The sequence below is a fragment of the Diachasmimorpha longicaudata genome, chromosome 10, assembly GCF_034640455.1.
Source record: "Diachasmimorpha longicaudata isolate KC_UGA_2023 chromosome 10, iyDiaLong2, whole genome shotgun sequence".
In the NCBI taxonomy this organism is placed as follows: Eukaryota; Metazoa; Arthropoda; class Insecta; order Hymenoptera; family Braconidae; genus Diachasmimorpha; species Diachasmimorpha longicaudata.
Window position 1 is genome coordinate 4,999,844 of NC_087234.1, and position 20,148 is coordinate 5,019,991.

At 44.4% G+C, this 20,148-nt stretch overlaps 5 protein-coding genes across 7 annotated transcripts; 3 read left to right on the forward strand and 2 right to left on the reverse strand.

Moving 5' to 3' along the window:
* The first annotated feature begins 22 nt into the window (after positions 1 to 22).
* LOC135166730 (mediator of RNA polymerase II transcription subunit 16) lies at positions 23 to 6,503 on the forward strand. The gene is made up of 5 exons (XM_064129276.1): positions 23 to 1,011; positions 1,278 to 1,940; positions 2,157 to 3,011; positions 5,477 to 5,732; positions 5,969 to 6,503. The coding sequence occupies exons 1-5, from the start codon at positions 471 to 473 to the stop codon at positions 6,090 to 6,092; spliced, it is 2,439 nt and encodes an 812-aa protein (XP_063985346.1). The 5' UTR covers positions 23 to 470; the 3' UTR covers positions 6,093 to 6,503.
* An 86-nt stretch (positions 6,504 to 6,589) lies between these two features.
* On the reverse strand, positions 6,590 to 8,764 carry LOC135166735 (thioredoxin-like protein 1). The gene is made up of 4 exons (XM_064129285.1): positions 8,537 to 8,764; positions 7,824 to 8,088; positions 7,118 to 7,401; positions 6,590 to 6,865 (listed from the first exon to the last, which is right to left on the reverse strand). The coding sequence occupies exons 1-4, from the start codon at positions 8,632 to 8,634 to the stop codon at positions 6,652 to 6,654; spliced, it is 861 nt and encodes a 286-aa protein (XP_063985355.1). The 5' UTR covers positions 8,635 to 8,764; the 3' UTR covers positions 6,590 to 6,651.
* Positions 8,765 to 8,807: 43 nt separating this feature from the next.
* LOC135166724 (maestro heat-like repeat-containing protein family member 1) lies at positions 8,808 to 14,835 on the forward strand. Of its 2 annotated transcripts, none has more exons than XM_064129266.1 (4): positions 8,808 to 8,954; positions 9,018 to 9,182; positions 9,421 to 13,385; positions 13,468 to 14,835. In XM_064129266.1, exons 2-4 carry the CDS (start codon positions 9,140 to 9,142, stop codon positions 14,176 to 14,178), a joined length of 4,719 nt encoding a protein of 1,572 aa, XP_063985336.1. In that variant the 5' UTR covers positions 8,808 to 8,954; positions 9,018 to 9,139; the 3' UTR covers positions 14,179 to 14,835. The 2 variants fall into 2 exon arrangements, with proteins under 2 accessions (XP_063985336.1, XP_063985337.1); XM_064129267.1 differs by having other exon boundaries at positions 8,823 to 8,954; positions 9,027 to 9,182.
* LOC135166738 (coiled-coil domain-containing protein 28B) lies at positions 14,819 to 16,278 on the reverse strand. Of its 2 annotated transcripts, none has more exons than XM_064129290.1 (4): positions 16,120 to 16,278; positions 15,649 to 15,862; positions 15,227 to 15,307; positions 14,819 to 15,108 (listed from the first exon to the last, which is right to left on the reverse strand). In XM_064129290.1, the coding sequence occupies exons 1-4, from the start codon at positions 16,276 to 16,278 to the stop codon at positions 14,906 to 14,908; spliced, it is 657 nt and encodes a 218-aa protein (XP_063985360.1). In that variant the 3' UTR covers positions 14,819 to 14,905. The 2 variants fall into 2 exon arrangements, with proteins under 2 accessions (XP_063985360.1, XP_063985358.1); XM_064129288.1 differs by having other exon boundaries at positions 15,227 to 15,349.
* Positions 16,279 to 16,512: 234 nt separating this feature from the next.
* On the forward strand, positions 16,513 to 19,994 carry LOC135166732 (ubiquitin-associated domain-containing protein 1). The gene is made up of 3 exons (XM_064129282.1): positions 16,513 to 16,651; positions 17,058 to 17,242; positions 17,390 to 19,994. The coding sequence occupies exons 2-3, from the start codon at positions 17,067 to 17,069 to the stop codon at positions 18,612 to 18,614; spliced, it is 1,401 nt and encodes a 466-aa protein (XP_063985352.1). The 5' UTR covers positions 16,513 to 16,651; positions 17,058 to 17,066; the 3' UTR covers positions 18,615 to 19,994.
* The last annotated feature ends 154 nt before the right edge of the window (positions 19,995 to 20,148 follow it).

Below are 20,148 nucleotides of genomic sequence, written 5' to 3' on the forward strand. Positions count from 1 at the left end.
AGTCTCTACTTTGCCGAGCGGCCTCAATCATGAAAACAGTCCTTTAAAAAATTGTCAACATGCAGAAATCTCTCGAAATACGATAACAATACATTTGTAAATTCGTAAACTGAGCCATCGGAAGGTTTTGAAGCGAATGTTATCGATAACTCATGTGAAGTGAAGTGTTTACATTGTCAACAAAATTAAAATCCGGCGTTCTCAAGTGTTTAAAGGCTGTGAAGGTAATCATAACCTCAAAAATCCTGTAATTTGATGAACTTATCGGGAAAGTTGTTGCGGCTTCTGACACCTAAAAAATATATAGTTGCTGAATAATATCTTTATTGACCTATAAATATCCCCTCGTCCAGAAAAAATGAAAGGAAAAAAATCAGTCTTCATTCTTTAGAAAAACAAGTTCCGAGTTTTATAACCATCATCAAGATATTTTCTGAACAAAAACAACTGGGGCATAAAATCCTGGAATAATGGATCTCCTATACACGATAAATCGAAAGTCCTCGTCGAGGTTCTTCGCCTCGAACGAGACTCTCTTGGAGGGCCACTGCCTCTGTTCCCTATCCTCCAGGAACATCGCAGCCTTCACGACAACAGTTCTCTTTGACGACCCTGTCGGGAAGACCTGGGGTTCTCACGTCTACGTGTGCGACCTGAACATGCCCTGGCATTCCCACCGGGTTACCTCGAACCGATCATCCCCGATAACAGCTCTGGAATGGGATCTGCCCGGGGACAAACTCGTGGTGGCCGATCGTTCGGGAACAGTTCAACTCTGGATGTTCAAGGATCACATTCTCAACGAGTGGACTCTCCTAGGGTCCACCACGTTCCCTGGGGAGCACATTCTGGGGGCCGCTTGGTTCCACAATGGGAGGAAGACGGCGTTAGTTACGGATAAGAAAGACAGTATTCATTATTCTGATAAATTTACGCATTTGCTGTTTGCACCCTCGGTTAGGCAGTTTGGAGGGAGAGCTGCTGAAGGTGTGCTGGTTGTGTCTTCTACAGGTAGGAAGATTTTCTACTCATAATCTAGACGTAGATTGTCTCATTGACGTGACCATGAATGCACAGGAAAAATATGCGAAACAGGACTGGTCGACGCCAGACTTTTGAGCCCTAGAGATTTTCTTGCCCTTCATGTTATCAATAGGAAAATAACAATTTGAATATCTCGGGAAAAATGTATAAGAGCTTTACTGGAATGCCAGCACATAATCACAATTAGTCAACACGTAAAATGAAAAATCGTCATTTCACATTCTCCCATTCAGGAATGGTCGGTGCGATCCTCATCACCAGAGACATAACCTCCCCAATCTGCATAGCAACGGAGAGTCTTTCCTCCATCCGCCAGAGGATCTCCTCGGTGGACCTCTGCTATGGGAAGAACGGCCACTTCCTAGTGGCCGTATCCAGTGGTACGACATCCTTTCCGATCCGTTGCTACCGAGTCCTCGTCACCAAGAAGGATGACAAGTGCTCAATCAAATCTCTCGCCCTTCCCAGCTTCTTCCTCCAGGATGGTCAGCTGCGTGAGAACTGTACGGAGATCACCCATTTAAAGTTTGTGGTCCGAGAGGACGCAGACTCTCTCGTGGTCGCGGCATCCGGCGAAGGAGAGGGGTTCGTGGACGTTTGGGAACTCCGTGAGAAGACACAACCCGTCCACAAGCTCTTCCAGTTGAAGTCCTCCGAGCCTTTTAAGACGGTCGTTTGGCAGCACCAATCCCAGTACAGGTGTCCAGCAGCTGTTACTGCCATTGGCACTACCAAGGTCTCCCTCGTGACAACCCTGCCGCCCCCCAGTTTTGTCATCGTCACCCTGGCAGACTCCTCAGTTCATTGTCTCAGCCGAGAGGGTCTCAAGGAAATCAACTCCTCCTCGTTGTCCAGAGGGTGGGGACATGGGGAGCCTGCGGCCAAGTACTCGAAAGGTTTGTAAAGACGAGGAAAAATATAGAAAATAGCTTTAAAAAAATGTTCATTCTTTGCCAGCTGAACTGAATGACTCAAGGGTCGTCTCCAGCGTATAAATAGTTTTTGACTTTTTGTACATGAGTACGTCGGTGCTTCGTCCTATAGAAATGATATGATCACAGACCTATTCCCGTACATTTTTCAAACTCTTCTTCAACATGATATCTCGACAGGTTCCGTCACTATTTCCCACATCGACCTGTCCTGGCTGGGCTTCGTCATGATGGCAGTGGATACCCAGGGTAACTTCTACGTCTACAAGCTCCTCCCAGACGGAGGCAGCCAGATAACCCTCAATTACGCCTGCACAATGTTGGAGTACTGCTTGATAACCGGTCTGGACTGGCTGGACCTCCTCTTCTGTATAAGAACCTCGATGATCGAGACCCTGTGTGAGAGACTCGACGCATCCTACAACAGACAGAGTCCAGCGACTCAGCAGTATCACTACATCCAGTTCCTCTGCATCAAAACATCGTTGTACAGAATGTTGGGCAATGGCCAGGGCAGGGCCGCTGATCTTAGCGCCCTCCTGATGATCCACTCAGTGGCCACTGCCTTCAAAGGACTGCTGAGACCTAGTGATCTCATCAGCCATGACAAAGGACCCGCTGAGAGCCTCAGTGCTGTTATCAACGATGTTAATCTCAGTGTGACTGATGTTGATAAAGTTCTGTTGCATCTGGATCCCAAAGAGTTTACGGTAGAGCCCAGCACTCTGCAGAGTCTTCACCAGCTGATACAGTGGGTTGCCGATCTCGCATTGAATCTGCTGGCGAGACTTCCTGAACAGAGGATACAGATGAAGCCTGGGGGGTATGAGCTACTCAAGGATCACAATGCCCTGAATATTGTGAGGGAGCTGCTGGTCATCATTAGAATCTGGGGACTGCTGAGGCCCACGTGTCTTCCTGCTTTTCAAAGGACTGTTGATAATGTCGATGTCCTGGCGCTTCTCTTTCGACTGCTGTCCAAATTGGTACAGGGAAAGGGCGATGCTGGGCAGCAGATCGATGATGGACTCATTGGTAAGGATATTTTTTTTAGAATTTTGATAAATAGAATAGAAACAATTACATGTTATAGATTTTTTCAGCCCTTCCTATTTGATCGTATTTTTAATTTTTTCAAAATGGAGGAATATTTTTTGCACCAAAAATACCGATTCTCCGTTATCTCGTTACATTTTTCCCTTAGGGACTCGGTTGCGTTACGTTTTATTAATAGACATAAATCAAACCGACAGGATTTGATAAGAATTACCACTTCCTTCTGGTTTCCATGGGTTTTCAGTCAGTTCTGAAATGTTTCTCGTGACTTGCACTCCCAAGTTTACACGAATACCCACACCCGAGATGATAAATTACATTGCTTCGTTAATTAAAAAGTTCATTTTATGAAAAAATGGGGAGAATATTGGCAAATAATTACATGTGAATTTTTCCAACATTAATGAAGTGCCCGAGAAATTAACGATCACTGAAATAATATTTTCTACTACTCGAGAATTTGATAAAAATCCTTTAGCAAATTTTTGCGAGGCTTAAAAATGTTTTAAGCCTCACATTAACTCAGAACTTTTAATCATCAAGGGTAATCAATTATAACGTTTTCCATTAAATCCCCAATAATATTTTAAACTAAAAAAATGTCCGAAAAATCGCGAATAAAAAATGCTTTTGTGAAGCGAAAATATTCGGAGAGTTTTGCCTCTCAATCAGGCGCTGAAAAAGCGGCGCAATGTTCATTTTTCTTCCCCATCTGCTTCGGAATTTTCGTACTCCACTGGATAATCGTATACCCCCTGGTCTTCGGGATGCTCTACAGGACGGTTTACACGAAGAATTGGCCCAAGTACTGGCCTCAATTGTTCTGGACAGTGGCACTTGTCCTCTATCTCATCAGTATGACTATCTTTCTTATCTGCTGGAGGCGCCGAAAACTGAAGAAGACAAAAATGGCGGCAAATCCGGAGGCAATAGCCCTGGAGAGTAGTAAGAAAATGAAGACATTGGACTCCATTGAGGAGGAGAGTGACCAGGTGACCCTGAGGAGGCACCCACCCCCCTTGGTTATGGAAAAGGAGGAGAAGATCGAAGGTAATGTGGAGGAGAAGAATGAGGATAATTTGTCCAGAGTATCACGTGAGATAAACAGGAGCTCCATCAAGGAATATTTGAAAATTGTCACTGTGGAGACACCATCGCCTGGGGAAGGAAAGACTTGTGGCACTCCGATGACTCCTAGGGATCTCTTCTTCATTGATTTGATTAAGAATGCTGAGAGGGAAGAGGAGATTAAAGAGGGGAGGCGAAGTGGAAATGTTTTTAGGTATGACGATGAGAGGTTGGGGAGGACTTCGTTGAGGACAGGGTCAGTTGGTGGAGATGATAGTGATGAGACAAAGACCCAAGGGAAGAGGGAAGACTACAGAGGAACATCGAGTGAAGTTGGAAATTTGGAGGTTCGATTGATTGAAGAAATAAAGAGCAAACAAAAATCTGGGGCATTTGGGGAATCAGAAGTGAAGGAAGAAAATTCATCTGAAGGAAGAAATGAAGACGATGATGATAGGGATCGAAGAGAGGGAGAAAGGAATCAAATGAGGGGAGACAGTGGAGAAAAGAGGAGGGAAGTGGCGGAATTGGATGATGAGTTGACTGGGGAAATGGAGAGGGAAGAAATGGGTGAAACGTGTGAAGATAAAAAGAAAAAATTGAGGAGAATGAATGACCTGGAGAGTGATCTCATTGAAGAAATAAAGATAAAGCAAAAATCAGACGATTTCTATGGATTCCATCCACGAAGAAGTGATTTATTTGTAGATGAAGAAAAACTTGAAGATAAATCTCAATCATCCGTTGCCAAAACATCTGGAGAGTCTGGTGAACCAAAAAAATGGGATTTATCTGGCGAAAACGTTACTGAAGAGTCAGGTGAAGACGAGGACAAAACATTAATGCAATTAAAAGACATGAGAATAGTTTCAACTCAGAAAAAACTCATCGACGACAAATTCTCGGAGTTTCCGGAAATAAAACCCCGGATACCACACCCCTCTCGGCAGAGAGCAACTTATGTCGAAGTCACCAGCAGGAGGAAGACGAACTTCAATGATATCGGGCTCGGTGCAACTGCAGACGAGAAAATCTTGAGGGCCAAGAAAGTTGACACGAGACGTTACACAATGGGGTCTGGAGCGTTCAAGGATCTTTTGGGAGAATCAAAGAGCAAGAGACGCTCAAAGTCAGAGACAACTCTGACTCATATATCCGAGCAAAAGGAAGAAATTAAAAAAAATAATGATTAATAAATAACAAATGATACAGAAGTCAATTCCAACATTTAAAAAATATGATTTTAATATCTTTTCTATTTTGTGATTAATTGACAGCAGAATGTGATAATTGAATACTGTAATTAATTTTTTATTTGTAAATTTCCTTTTGTGATTGGAAGTTGAGGTATTAAGTGATTCTTTTTTTTTTCGCAGATGATTGCTGCTTGCTACCAAATCAGATAATAATTCCACAATTGCATCAAGCGAATGGATTTACAGCAGTAGCAATACCTACTCTCCACTGGCAGAATCTCCCATTGCAGTTTGAGTATGGAATCACCCCTGATCAACTGCTTTTCGTACCTGAGCTGAATCCCGTAGAGGGGTGCATGCACTCTGGGCAGGTTGTCGATAAAATCAGACATATTTACCTGGGGAAGGACCCATCGACGTTTAAACAATGCACAAGGTAAATTTCCCTAATTATTTACCTTGTTTTCTAATTCAAAAAAATTTTGTTGCATTTGTTCTGGTGATTGCTGGAGAGTGGGGCGGATTTAGAAGAAAATATTTTCTGACATTTTCTAATACATCTCGTCCTCTTGGAAATATTCAGTATTTTATAGATTTTTTAAATTGATTCATTGATTAATTTCAAATAGAGCAGTCGTCGCGGAATAGTTAATGGTTAGGACGTTTTTGTAGATGTGGGGGAAAAGCTCAAGTCCAAAATATGACACGAACAGCAGCGATAAGGGCTTGGGACCAACGTTGGACGCGTACCTGCAGATGTGGCGGCACCTGGAGAATAGCAAAAGCCATTTCCTGAGATTCCAGCAAAATTAAATAATCCATTCTGTGATCAGGCAATGTTTCCCAATACTTTATATAATTACGACGAAGAGAACGATGAGGTGTTATCTCGCTCGAGAAATTCCAGAAATGCCCATTTTTGTATGAAAGAACGACTACAAAACCCAAGAGTTTTATAATTAGACTGTGGAGCAATCGATGATCGAAGACAAGTCAGAAGTCCAATTCTCAAATTTTGTTGTTTAATCACAGAATTAGTCCATGTTTATTGTAAATATTATTTTCATTTGTAATTAGGAATTGATTTCGTTTCATTGCGTAAATGTCATCGAGTAGACGAATATTTCTATTTTAATATTTACGAATCACTGTTGGATTAATCAGAAATAAATCAGGATTGAACTCCTGGAGTTTTTTACCATGATAATTATTTTTTTTCTTTGCTTTCCATAGACTGAGCAGTACTCACATTACCAGGGATGGAATCAGATGAGGGGAATGAATAAACCACTGTTTCGATGCACAAATAATATTTAATTAATAGTATGGAAAATTGTGATAATGGAGAGGGGGTGTCAGTGGCTCTCTCCCTTTTTTCCAGCTACTCTCTTGAAGTCCCCCATGTTGGTGGTGCAGATTGGCGAACCAATGATCGAGAGATGATCGATTTGGGTGGTCTCAGCTCCTCCCTGATTGTCCTTGACGAAGATCTGCAGATTCAACACATTCTGGAATTTCACATAACGAAGGGGCACCGGATTACCCTCCTCCACGTCTTTGGCTGTTAGTCTGAAAGTAAATAATGGTCTCTTCATCCTCCTATGGATATGTGGTACTTTATGTGCAAAATTGAAGTATGAAATGAGGTTAGGTAATTGATGTTTTTCTTGTTTTGGAAATAGCTTTCCAACTATTGGATTTATGAAAAAGATTTCGGAACGATTTTCCTCGAGAATGAAATTTCACACACAAATCTCTTATCAGAATTTTCGCAAAATCCAGTGGTTTTTGGAATATTGATTCAAAAACAGAAAATCTCACTCAAGATCTTGGACGCTGGTGTTGGAGTCAGCCATATCGAAGTCGATGGTCCTTGGCTGGTTGATGAAAATCTTGATGTTCTTCGGTCCTTTGTCACTGGGGCCCTTGAACTTCAGGGAGTGAACCTTGACTGCTTGTCTGAAGGTTATAGACATTATGAGCTGCTCATCGCAGTCGCTCTCGAGGAAGCCACCCTCAGCAGTCAAACAGTGCTCCAAGCAGTGGTCATCAGACTCATTCAGACACTCGCACTGGCCCTTCATGATGAAGGTGTTCAAATCCATCTGAAAATTTTTTATAACTTCATTGTCCACTCCTATCGAATCTTTAGTTCTTCGTCCCTCAATTTTAATATTTACTTTTGTCAAATTCCCGATTATTCTTCAATTAAAAACATTTAAAGGCCAAAATTACTGTTTATGAACGTAACCTCACAGATAGTAACGTAAAAACTTTAATAAGTGCTGACAACACTTGATCAATTGAAAAAAATGGATTTTTCTCGGTTCATTTTACGAAACAATCATAAAAAGCTGATTTTCAGTTAAAACTGTTGTTTATTGGTCGAATAACAACACATGTGAGTCATTGAGGAAATTGATTACTGATGTTCAGCCTGTTCATTTCTCCTCCAGATGTAAAGAATTATAGCTAGTATTATCATGCCCAGTATGTGATAATAAGCGTTATCTTTGGGTTCTCGTACATGTCCAGCAACAGGTCCCTCGTCGTCCCCATCACCACCACCATAGTACTCGATTATCTTGTTCTCGAGGGCCTCGGAATTTGCGCCCTGACACATACCCAGTTTCGTTCGGTTTCGGTAGAATATAAAGGTCGGCATGGCACTCACACCCTGGCTGACTGCGGTCTCCGCACATTTGTCTACGTCAACTTTCAAAAAAACTGCATTCGGGTATTTAGTGGATAACTGCTCAAACACTGGGGCTATCCTCTGGCAGGGGCCGCACCTGAATTATTGAATAATTTGGAAAACTCATTAACGGTCGGATTGATTTGAGGGAAAGAAAATAATTGAAGTTTACCGTGTGAAAACCAATTTCTATTGGAACAATTAGAAAATCTACAATTAATTTTTTTATTATTGCAGTTGCATTTTTATTATTGCAGTTTAATTTTATCTGTTGAATATTCTGCACATGGGGTTAAAGGTTTTTAAAGGCAAAGAACGTTCTTGAAATAGAGTAGCAAATGTCACTACCAAAATGGCTCATACCAGACATTTTTTTCCAAGAAAAATCCCCAAAAAAACTCCCTTACAAAAATCTCCTTCAGAAGATAAAGAGAACAGTTACTATGACGTAAAATTAACACGTTCCCTTTTGAATAATCCCTTGGGATGTCATCGTCCCTCCCGACGATGCTCTTAATCCTCTACCTAACCTAGAAATCACTCACCAAGTAGCTGTGAAGTCAACAACTACGAGTTTAGTCCCAGCACTCGATAATTCGCCATGAAAGCCCCTGTCATCATTCACAACACGTACAAGGCACATATTTATCTCGCAAGCCCTTTGAATTATCACGTTAAATACAAAAACAAATGGAATTGTCGTAGAAAAATGCTGAAAAATGCTCGTGTCCGACGAATGACTGGACAATTTGCGTACATATTATGGCTGCCTTCTCCTTCTCCACGCCCCTAGCTGCGATTGGACGTGCGGAACGAGGGGCAGAAGATCGTGAAAACTCGGAGAAAATGTTGACTTGACAGATAAGCCGAACTAACCTGAAACATTCCCAAATTACCTTTTCTCCAGGATTTTTAAATGTTAAAAACTAAAAAAAAATATCAAGCAATTAATAGACGCTTGAGGTACGTAAATTGCTCGATTATCGAATGTTCTGTGCGTTTGATCTAACATTTTGATGTTGTTAGCACAACCAGATGTTGCTGTTTATCACAAACGTATTAATTATCACGATAATTAAGTATTGAAGAAGAGGTAATTAATGTTGTTATCGTGAAAACGATTGAGTGAGACATTCCTGGAGCCAACGATGAAGGAGGAAATGGAGAACAGTGGGAGCAACGAATTATCTGGTGAGAATATTTTTATTTTTTTCACCATTTCCTCCACCGGTTTATCAATAATGTTGAGGAGAATTTTCGCTGTTTACTGATAAACCTGTATAAAATAAACTTTCACGAACACTACTGAAGACTTCAGAGCAAATGTATGAAACCCAGGGTGTAAAGTCTTCACTTTATACCCAAGGGACCGTAGACATGTAAAAGGATGTTTCCACTTAGTCCAAAATGTATCCAATTCTGCTTACAGCGGTGATAGGAGCCCTCCTCGACTCCCTCGAAGACCGCTCCCCGTCTGCCCAAACCTCAATTCTCACAGCCCTCCACAGCATCTCCCACCACTCGCCCTCCACCCTAATCCATGCCGCGGTGTACTTCCTGGAGCTTCACCGTAAGCTTCCTCCAGCGCACACCTCCGCAGTCCTTCGGACAATGTCGGAAACCCTCCGCGATTCCTCGTCCGCCCTTCCCGAGGAACTCGCGAACTCCGTGGCAGAGCTATCAGTCTCTCACCTGGCCCAGGAGTCAGAGCAAGAGGCCTCCGAGCTCCTGGTCTCCTTGAGTCGCCTCCATTGCACTCAGTCCATGGGTGGCCTCCTCATTAAATTTCAACCGGGTCTGGTACCTTCCCCTCCCGTTATACGCGCTATGGGCCTTATCGCCTCCTGCAATCCCTTCGGCATGGTTCCCTTCATCAAGCTCACTCTCTCCATAGTCCTTCCCCTCCTTCCACAGATTCACGAGGACACCCACAAGTTCGCCTTCTGCTTTCTCCTCGGAAAATTCGGGGAGGCCATCAACGATTACATAATGAATCTTGATGAGGCCCCGGATCCCGCTATTTCCAAGGACGTCTTCACCGAGGAGATGTCCAAGTCCTTCGACGTGCTGACGAATAATTGGATGAAGATCTCGCGGAACATAAAAATTTTGGAGGCAGCTGTCAGCGCTCTCTGCCCCATTTTAACGCTTCTCCCTGAAGAAAATGGTGGACAGAGGGCCGCCAAACTCACGCCGATGCTTTTACAACTCTGCAAATACCCGAATTGCCGGCTCCCAGTCACTCGGTGTCTCGCAATATTACTGAATAATACTCTGGAGGAGAGCAGAGAGCTCCTCAGACCCTTCCTCGAACAGCTCCAGACGATTCTCTTCGATCTTGTGAACGTCACGCCATTCGAGGCATTCAGAGACGCACTTCTAACTCACTACGAGGTCTTGCAGTGCTTCAGAAGTCTCGTAATACTCTACCCTGAGGAGGGTCTCGACAGGATTCTCCAGCACCTCAAGAACCCCTCGGGGAATTATCGCGCTCGATCGCTAGTCGTCCTCCGACATCTGATCAATACTCTGCCAGCGGACGATGACGCATCTCTTCAGAGAATTGCGCTGAGTCTCCAGAATTCCCTGAGCGAAGGCAATGCCAAGCAGATGGTGGGAGCTATCGTAGCTCTAGCTGCTCATCCAACTCTTCCTCTTCTTCCTTCCCAAAGAGCTGCCTTCATCAAGTACATAGTCCTCAGGTGTGGAATCAGCAATGAGGAGCCACAGGCATACGAGGAGGCTCTGTTCCTCCTCGCAACGACTGTCGAGGGCGCGGAGATTTGGTTGTGGTCAGCACTCCTTCGATCCCTTCTGGACCCCACCTTTACAGCCTCCGCTGTTCCTATCCTGCGATCCTTGTCAGCTCTTGCCGTGAAGATCATCCGGGCGGATACGGGGAACACCTTCAAGGAGTTCTCAGGGACGAAAATCCTGGCGAAGTGTTTGGAGTTGTGTGGAGAAGAGAAGAATCGGCTGGCCGTTGTGATATTCCTTCGATCTTCCGCACCACTACTGGGACACCAGTTGAAGCCTGAATGGGATGGTCGGCTGCTGGACATCTCGAGGCTCCTCGAGGACGAGGAGAAGCCCCAGAATCATCAAACCAAATTGATGATTTGGGAAGAGCAGATGGTGGAGTTTCTGGAGAAGTCTGTTGAACTGAAAGGAAACGACTGGGCGGTGCAATTGTCCAAGGAGCTGATGCTCGAGTGCTCGCCCAAAGTCGCACAATACCTGGCGGCAGTTACAGACGACCCCGAGCACTTTACGATGCTTATCCATTCGGCTAGGTCTCATCCCTTCGTAGATGAGTATCCACGATCGGTGGGAATTGGGTCGAAACGACATCTGGCCCTCATTCTCTCCCTCATGGAGGCGGCATGTGAGGTCGAGGACTCGCGAAAGCATCCGACACGCCTCCTAGGGCTCGTTCGCGACAGCAAAGCAGCAGCTTCAGCCGAAGCTTCGAAAGCTTCCCTTCTTCGATGCTATGCGGAGATCTGCAAGCGATCGGACTCGCAAATTCTTTTCCCTCATATCGAACGTCATATTCTCCCGTGGGTGGTCAAGCATCTGAACGATTCTCGAGAGACCACCACGAAGGAGGCGGGGTTGATCACTCTGGAGCAGATCGGTGGGGCAGTTCATCCGAATCGGCTTGCCAACTCCACAGGATTGAAAGCTAGAGCTAGCTGTCTAGCTTCTCTTCTCAATCATCTGCAATCTCACAGTGGCTATCGACCCCTGCAGCTGTATCCGAACATCCTCAACGCTATGCTCTCCCTCCTGCGGGTGCCACCAGCTCTCACCCCCGAGGAGCGATCAGTACTCCTGGGGACAGTCCTGGATAAGGTGATAGGCGCCAGTTCCGAAGTCGATCTCATCCTTCAGGTGGACGGGATACAGAGGGTCGTCGATGGATTGGGTATCATTTGTGGCGAGGTCATCGGCGACTCAGCTGATGCCCTCGCGGAGCTTGTGGATGTCCTCATCCCCTGGATGCAATCGAAAGCGGCTGTCGAGAGACGGACAACTTTGATTGTCCTGCGGTATAGCTTGCGCTCGTATCACGATGCGTTGAAGTACACCTATCCCGGTGGGAAGCTAGAACCTGGACGGCTGCTTGGGAGAATCCTGTCTTGGTCGGCAGATAGCGAAAGGGCCCTCAGGCCCGCCGTAGTGGATTGCGTTGCGCTGGCCCTTGGCATCAACGCCAGACATCGATCCACTATACCTGACAACAATCTTACCCAAGATTTGAGCGACTCGAAGAAGATCCTCCTTTCAGACGACACGAATACTCTCTACGAAGGGGTGAAGGCTCTAGCCACGGCAGCTTGCGAGCGAATTTCATCTGGAGAAGTTCCCAGTCTCGCTGAGGGCCTTATCGAGGGTCTCCTCTTCCGAGGGGACAGCGTGGCTGCTGGCGTGTCTCTCATTCAACTGTTCAAGATTCGCGGTGCGGACATACCTCGCTCGGATTTGTACCTCGTCGACAACATCATCACCCAAATGAGGCAGATGGAGAATTCCAGCTGCCGCCAGACGTCAGCAGAAGCGATCAAAGTCTTGACGATTCATCATCCGGAAGAAGTCCTCGAGCATCTGCTGCATCAACCGCTCCCCCTGGACCGGGGCACCGAGGAGTGCTGGAGAAGACTTGGAAGTGATGATTTTGGGCCCAGGACCTTGGACTTCCTGTTGAACCGCCTGGAGAATAATCAGCTCCTGGCCGAATCGGCCGTCAACAAGGAGGGAAAGCAGTCAACGATGGCATCTACCGCTGCTTTCCCGGCCTTGGCAGCCATCGTGGCGCTGCGCCATCTCCTCCAGAGCTCCAATGCTGAAGAGCTCATTGAGAAACGACTCGCAGAGCTTCTGGCAATCCTTTTGCGGTATCTTGCCGGATGGCTGCACGTGGACGCCCCGATTTCCGTTGTCTCGACGAAATTCGGATTCGTGCCAAACAGGGAGGCTTGCAGGCTTGATCCTCATGGTGAGGTCTACTCTGTCCTCACTAATGTCCTGACTGTTGTGAATATTCATGTGGCGTCTAGCCTTCTGAATGAGGTCTCCACTGCGTCCGAGAGTCAGGCGGATGAGAACCTCGTATCGACTGTTAGATCGGTCATTCGGTGCCTTGGCAGCAAAAATGAAGTCCTCGTGAATGTCGCCCAGACCTTGGGCAAGATGATCACCAGCCAGATTCCCGCCCAGAGGGCAGTTGCTGTGGCGTTCTACGCGGAACTGATCGGGAGGGTGGATTGCGGGGAGGTCTGGATGGATGCGATCATCAATACTCTTCATGAGGCCAAGGCAGACTCTTGTGGGCTGGTGCGCAAGCTTGCGACCATTGGATTGACTAGAATCGCTTACCTGGAGCCGAGACAAGTGAGCCATTAAATTTTGAACGAACATTTATCTTAGTTTTCTTAGATTTTGCATCAACTTCTGCCTATTTATCGCTGAACAGGTGGACGAGTACTTCGAGAACTGCACTGGAGCCCTCCTGGACGGTCTGGAGGAACCGTCGTCGGGGGATGGAGCCTCTGACGTGGTCCTGGAATCACTCAGAGGGCTCTCTCTCCTCCTCTCCTTGAAAACTGAGAAACCGGTGAGTCCTAGAGTAGTTCTAGCCCTAAAACCCTTTGTTGAGAAGGATAACTGGGAAATGAGGCTGGCAGCTATCTCAGCTCTCGGGGCATTAGCTAGAGGGTGGATCAAATCCGTCAAGGGTCCTGACGACGATGTCAGCGATCATCTCCTGGGCTGTCTACCCTGTCTCACCATCAAGATCGGGGATAATAACTCTCTGGTGGCTAAGGCCGCCAGGGAGACCCTCTTCGAGGCTGCCAATCTCCTCCAAAATGACAGCTTGAGTCAGGTCTTGAGGAGTCATGTGGCTCCTGGTGTTGCACTGAATGTTGAGGGCTTTCTCAAGGATTTAGTCGTGTGTTTGATAAAGGAACTGCCTCAGAGGGCAGAGGAACTCAGAAATGCTGTGGCCAGGGGGTATTCTAGGTCAGAGGTTGCATCCACCAGGGCCACTGCTGTTATCGTCCTGGGGTTGTTTGGAACACCCAGGGCTGAGGATGTCCAGAGAATGCTCCAACTGTTGAGGGATAAGGAGGGAGAGGTTAGGGCCAAGGCTGCTGAGGCACTAGCTGTGGCATTCACTAGTTAGATTCTGAGACGATTTTTAGAGGCGGAAAGTTGAAAAAAAAAATTGGAAAGAATAAAAAATCTTTTACTCGCGAAATTGAAATGAAAAAAAAGAATAATTGAGTCAAAAACGTTGTCGATAAGCAGGCTTAGACGCTGCCATATTAGTTATGTGATAATTTTAGCCGATTGTAAATCAAAGAGTCAAGAAATTTTTGGGGACGAACTTTCAGCCACATTTTAATCATTTTTTTCGGCTGCTGTCCTCTCTCAGAGAGGATATGAAAGAGGGGACGAGGTTTTTATTGTTTTTTATTGTCTTGTCCCACTACACCAATAATCAAACAAGTGAAAAATATTTTCAAGAATTTTTTCATGTTTTAAATCAAACAAAGTTTTATCAATCTGACGAATTATTTAAGCTCCTTTTTTATTATATTATGTTATAAATAATTATGCCTACAATAAGAGCAATTTAAATCCAAATAATCGGTTTTTCGATAATTAGACCTTGTTCTTAGCGCAATGACATTAATATATGATAACGTTATCAATTGTTACGATTTGTAAATAATTTGGAGTGTCTTCAGGATTCTATAAAAAGTATAGTGCATCAAAAATGGCGATGGGTTGTATTTTTCTAGAGATAAAAGAATAAAGACTGGATTTTAATAATCAATTTATTGCTTATTAGTGTAAATAAAATAATTATCCGTCAACATTTAGTTCAGCTATCACTGAGAGGGTAGTTATTTACTGTGAAGCTTCTCGATACAGACACTTAGCTGCTGTAGTTTGTGGAGAAGGTGCCTCATGCTGGCACTGGACTGCCTGAGACCTGCAGTCTCACTGCCAACTCCATCCTGTCGTTGGCCCAATTCGAAGTGCAACCTCGCTAGCTTCTCCTGCTGTTCACGAATTTCAATCATCTGCTCCATGCTGCAGTCTTTGCCTAGATTAGTCAGAGACTTGAGATGATTTTATTCACGATAAGAGCCAGTTCTCTAGCTTTCAGTGTCAGTTGTCCCAGAAATTATGAAGTAAAGAAGTAAATTGTCTTCTGTATTTACCAAAAGCCTGAAGATTCCCACTGTGGAAATCCTCTAACAGCTGCAGCAGTGCCTGCTCCATTCTCCTGACATCAGGTACCTCTGATAAAAAGCAATGATGCCTGCATGGAGGTGCTGTGACCACTATTATTTTCGAAAAAAGTGCAAAACAAAAAATAAGGAGAAATAAAAGAAAATAAATTAAATAATCCAGTGTTAAGAGGTTTCTACAGTAAACAAATTCTGGACCTTGAATTTTCAATAAAAATTCATTTCCAAACATTAGTTCACTCCTGACTCTCTTAATAAGTTTCGAAAAAGTATAATATCAAACCAATAGACCACAATTGTGAGTAATTAAATAGACATCAACTGAATTAAATGAAGATGCAAATAAAACCAATTGAATAAAATGAAGAATTTAAATATTTGCAATTTGATACCTCTGTGCTGGCCTCTTCTCGGTGGATCCTGTCTCGTGGGTTTGTGTTTCTCCTTTTCATTCAGGTAAACATGCCTCGAGTGATTGCCATGCCCTGAGGAAGAGTTATGGGCCCTTCCTGATACCATCGAGCCTTGACTAGCCGTCCCCTGTCCAGAACTAGCTTTGCTGATGATGGGAGAGGTCTGTGTATTACTGCCCCACAGCACTTGTTGCTAAATATCAATTTATCTGATCAACTATCTAATCATTCAGCTGTTCATAATTTTTTCATGATTTTTTTTATAACAACTGTGTTGCCCCAGTTTTTCCTTTGTGAATAATTTTTTGTAAAATAATTGCTCCTTCCCAGATAGCCATATTTTCAATTTTCTACATCGATTTGATAATACTTACGTCCGGGAGAAGCTGACATATAAAAAATCACAAACACGATTGGGATTCATGTCACAATGTTTTTAAAAAAACTTACGGAATTTTGCGAGGCATTTCCCTCAGTCTTACTAGCCCTGTGCGATCTAGCAGGTGTCGAGGGTGGAGTGGCCTCTCCCCCGCGACTCAAGGGCTCCTCGCCCTCCTCCTCCTGCACCAGCTGCTGGAGCTCTCCGCAGCCGACCTCTTCATTCATCATGCCCGAAAAAAAATCACAACGAAGCCCAACTGGACCACCAAGTGAACCCCCTTGACCTCATCTATTGACCTGTCACGTATTTGAGGTTATATTCCCTCAAAAGCCTGCGCAATTCTACCCCAGTTTGACCCCGTGTTCACAAGAAAAATTAGCAGCACGTCAATTCATTCCCCAAAATAGTTAAATTTGAAGTTCAAAAGACAGTTCTAATGATTCATTCGATGTTTATGTGATTTATTATTGATATTATGGACAAGATAACGAGTTTTATGGCATCAGCTGTTAATGGGGACAGGAGATACGTCAAAAATTGAGTGGCAGATGGCCAGCGAGAGAGTACTACACCAGAATCACTCCGAAAGTCATAAAAAAAGTGGGTAATTGTTTTTTTTCCTAAATAATTAATTTTGACTATTTTTTTAAAGTTATTGTCTTAAGTCGATTGAGTCAAATTATTTTTTGAAGCAGCCAGAGCTAAGTTTATTGTTTATTTATAAGTGAGATAACCTAGAACTGACAAGGGGGATGATGACAAAATTGATTTGCCCGAAAGTTGTTAATGATTTGCGGTTTTTTGCAACTACGTTGGCTTTTTTCTGAATCCTATAATCTTTTTTATTGATTTATAAAGATTTGTTGATGTTTGGGGTGTGGAAATCGTTAGCCAGAGGTGAGGAATTTTTAATTCTGTGTTTTGAGGGGTCTGCTCCGTTTTTCGTTAGTGCTTCTACTCTGTGACTTGTGCTGTCCTTTATTGGAATTTTGAAATGTGATTGCAGGTGAGATTGATGATCCCATGGGTGCGAGAACAGATAGCGGAGGCTTGGCATAGCAGAAAGAGCTCAAGGACAACCGAAAGGGGGTCCTCGGCTCTTTCTCCGCCTGGGAGTGAGAGAAAGAGTGATACAAGTGCGTTTATGGGCCCTTCCACTTCAGCGGATACATTCAGCGTCAACGTGATAAGGTAAGTCATCAATGAATTTCAAAACCCTGGTCGATCCCTGGAGGATTCGAGGTATTCACGCAGTTGACAGCTAGTCGATTATTTCTCCAGCTTCATCATCCTCAACCCCACCTCACCAACTTTTATAGATACAAATTTCAATTTTAGCCTAGAAGGTGAGATCCTCCAAATACCATCAAAGCCGGACTATACAATCGAGAAGCTGAAGTCGATCGCCGCAAGGCATTTCTACGGGTCCGATGGCTCCCGCCCACCCTCCACCCTCCGTCTGATCCACCCACATAATCTAAAGCCCCTCGTCGACACGAAACAACTCTCCGAAGAGGAAATAAAACCCTCCGACAGCCTCCTCCTGACTGAAATCCGTCCCCCGCCCCCAAAAGACCCTCCAGAGGACCTCCTCAGGGGGCCCACCCTCGAGGCGATATCCAAAGCAACAGCCCACCTACCTCCACCTGCCCCTCCGAGGTCCTCCCCCTCCACCGACTGTCCCGTCGATTTCCAGACGGAAATTCGGAAAATCCTGATAAGCCTCGTTCAGGCCTCAGCGAGAATTCTCAGTCATTCTCCAGAAGCTCCAAAGCTCTCCGAAATCATTCGTGAGAAATTGGAGGTCAGGTCCCAGCCCCCCAACGATCCAAAAACTGTTAAATACCTCATGGACATTGGGTTTCCGGAGAAGCAGGTGCTGAAGGCCCTGAAACTCAAGAAGATGAATACCTCCGAGGCTCTGGATTGGTTGATAGACCACCAGGAGGAGGAGGGGGAGGAGGAGGAGCTCGGCTTTCCCTCACTCCTGGAGGACCCACTGGAAACACCGGTTCCGGGCCCCGGTGGATCAGGCCCATCATCGGATCGCCGGAAATCTTTCAAATCCGGTTTCTCTGACCTCTTCAAAGTCAAAGCACAGGAGGGCCGGAGGGATAACCTCGTGACCCTAGTCGGAATTCTACTCCAGAGTTTCAGTCAGTACAAACGACTAGAGTTCAGGCCCAGCTCGCGTATCAAGGAGAGCCTGGTGGAGATGGGATTCGAGGAAAAGAAGGTTGTGGAGACCCTCAAGATTACGGGCAATAATCAAAACAATGCCTGTGAATGGCTACTGGGGGCAAGGAGGCGGAGCTTGCAGGATCTCGATGAGGGCCTTGAGGAGGGGGGGCCCATTTATGAGGCTATTATGAGGAATCCACACATACAGCTGAGCTTGACAAATCCAAAGATGATGATGGCGTATTTATCGATATTGGAGACACCATCGTCTACTAGTATTTGGATCAATGATCCAGAGGTATCACCGGTGTTGAGTCAGATATTTAAAACTTATCACTCGGAGAAACATGCCATTCATATGAATCGGTATGAGAATAGCTAGCAAATAGGGGGTGGTAGGGGCGGGGGGATAGGTGGTAGCAATTCGCGATTAGGGGTAAGGGGATGGGGCATTGAGGATATTGGAAGGGAGGTGGGGGGTTTAGGGGTTGGTGTGTGGGCCCCAGAGGGTCTTGGACGAGGTGGGTGGAGCATTGGGGGTCTAGGGGGTGCAGACTGGGGATTGTCGGCAATCGGGAACTCAAGGGGGAGCTTAAGGGGGATTGGAGACTCTGAAAGCGAAGTTAGGAGGGGAGAGACTGACATGATGGAGGGGAATGGCGGGGAGGGGTGGAATGCCCAGAGGGGAAGTGATGGGAGAGGCTTTGGAATTGAGGGGAGCGGGTGGAGATTTGGTGGCAGGGGAGGGTGTAGTAGGCCGAGATTTTGTGGAAGGGGGGTCGGGTGGATTGGAAGGGCGTGGAGAATAGGGGGCAGGGGCGGCCAGTGAGATATTTTCGTACGATTTCTGGAACGAGGGTAGAGGTATGGAAGTGTATGATAATTCATGATAGAAAGAAAAAAATTAAAAATTTATTGCTTATCGCAATGTTGAAAGTTGACGCTATTAAATGAAAAATTAGAGATCATTGATTGCTTGTTAAATGTCGTTCTGAAGGGGTAAATCATCATACTTATGATTTGTTGATCGTTGAAGTGATTTTTTAATATCGAGGGGAGTGAATTTTTTGTTTCTCTTGACAACACTTTTTTTGGTCGCATTATTTTGATAACAGGGGTGGATAAATTCAAAGCTTATTTTATTTATTTATTTTATTTATTGTATCCTCACTTTGTGTAATTACAAGTGTGCTTGTTATTGAAACAATAACGATGACGCGGAAGTCTCCGATGAAACTTTGCGGTTGTGCTTGGAGGCTCCGGATATATTCGATATTTTGACTGCGAGATGAAAAATAATTACGAAAAACGGGGATTTTCCGGCGAAAACCGTCGGATTGATCGGGAATTCTGCTCGATCATCTCTTCGCAAGTAATTCTGATAATGAAGATCTCAAATGAAAGTAGAAACATTGTTTAAGGATAAAAAATATCTTTTGTGTTCAAGACAAATTTTATGAAATTCATCTTTTTCGTTTAAACACTAATTTTTCTGAAGGATAACATTGTCACAGACTTGAGTTAAAAATTAATTTACACGGATATAATTTTTTTTTCTCTTCAGCAATTAGTGGATAGAATTTTGTTAATCGTGATAATTAACATTTTCTAATACTAATTGTAATTTTGTAACTTTTTCTTTTTATTTGTGAAAAAATTTCCGTGCAATGACGCACATTAAAAAATGTTACACACATGTAATTAAATTGTAGAAATGAATTTAGAAAATTAAAAAAATAAAAAAAATATTTTTCCCATGAAACGAATGATTTTTTTTACCTCTGAATATTTCCTAAATATTTCCGATATTTCAAAAGGTGCCAAAAAATACGAGAATCTCTTGTGTCCCACGACTAGTCAGAATTTATTGCTGGTATTTTGAATTTATTTATTTGTATTCTTATAAAAATACCTTC

Excerpts from the sequence above, each read along its gene's own strand:
- LOC135166735 (XM_064129285.1), bottom strand. The coding sequence starts at position 8,634 with ATGTGCCTTGTACGTGTTGTGAATGATGACAGGGGCTTTCATGGCGAA. Across the intron at positions 8,089-8,536 it reads GTTGACTTCACAGCTACTTG|GTGCGGCCCCTGCCAGAGGA; the intron begins GTGAGTGATTTC and ends TCAATAATTCAG. Across the intron at positions 6,866-7,117 it reads ACCAGCGTCCAAGATCTTGA|ACTAACAGCCAAAGACGTGG; the intron begins GTGAGATTTTCT and ends ATTTACTTTCAG.
- LOC135166724 (XM_064129266.1), top strand. The coding sequence starts at position 9,140 with ATGAAGGAGGAAATGGAGAACAGTGGGAGCAACGAATTATCTG. Across the intron at positions 9,183-9,420 it reads TGGGAGCAACGAATTATCTG|CGGTGATAGGAGCCCTCCTC; the intron begins GTGAGAATATTT and ends TTCTGCTTACAG. Across the intron at positions 13,386-13,467 it reads CTTACCTGGAGCCGAGACAA|GTGGACGAGTACTTCGAGAA; the intron begins GTGAGCCATTAA and ends ATCGCTGAACAG.
- LOC135166730 (XM_064129276.1), top strand. The coding sequence starts at position 471 with ATGGATCTCCTATACACGATAAATCGAAAGTCCTCGTCGAGGTTCTTC. Across the intron at positions 1,941-2,156 it reads TGCGGCCAAGTACTCGAAAG|GTTCCGTCACTATTTCCCAC; the intron begins GTTTGTAAAGAC and ends ATATCTCGACAG. Across the intron at positions 5,733-5,968 it reads ACGTTTAAACAATGCACAAG|ATGTGGGGGAAAAGCTCAAG; the intron begins GTAAATTTCCCT and ends ACGTTTTTGTAG.
- LOC135166738 (XM_064129288.1), bottom strand. The coding sequence starts at position 16,278 with ATGATGAATGAAGAGGTCGGCTGCGGAGAGCTCCAGCAGCTGGTGCAG. Across the intron at positions 15,350-15,648 it reads GAGAAGAGGCCAGCACAGAG|TGGTCACAGCACCTCCATGC; the intron begins GTATCAAATTGC and ends CGAAAATAATAG. Across the intron at positions 15,109-15,226 it reads TGGGAATCTTCAGGCTTTTG|GCAAAGACTGCAGCATGGAG; the intron begins GTAAATACAGAA and ends TGACTAATCTAG.
- LOC135166732 (XM_064129282.1), top strand. The coding sequence starts at position 17,067 with ATGATCCCATGGGTGCGAGAACAGATAGCGGAGGCTTGGCATAGCAGA. Across the intron at positions 17,243-17,389 it reads TTCAGCGTCAACGTGATAAG|CCTAGAAGGTGAGATCCTCC; the intron begins GTAAGTCATCAA and ends TTTCAATTTTAG.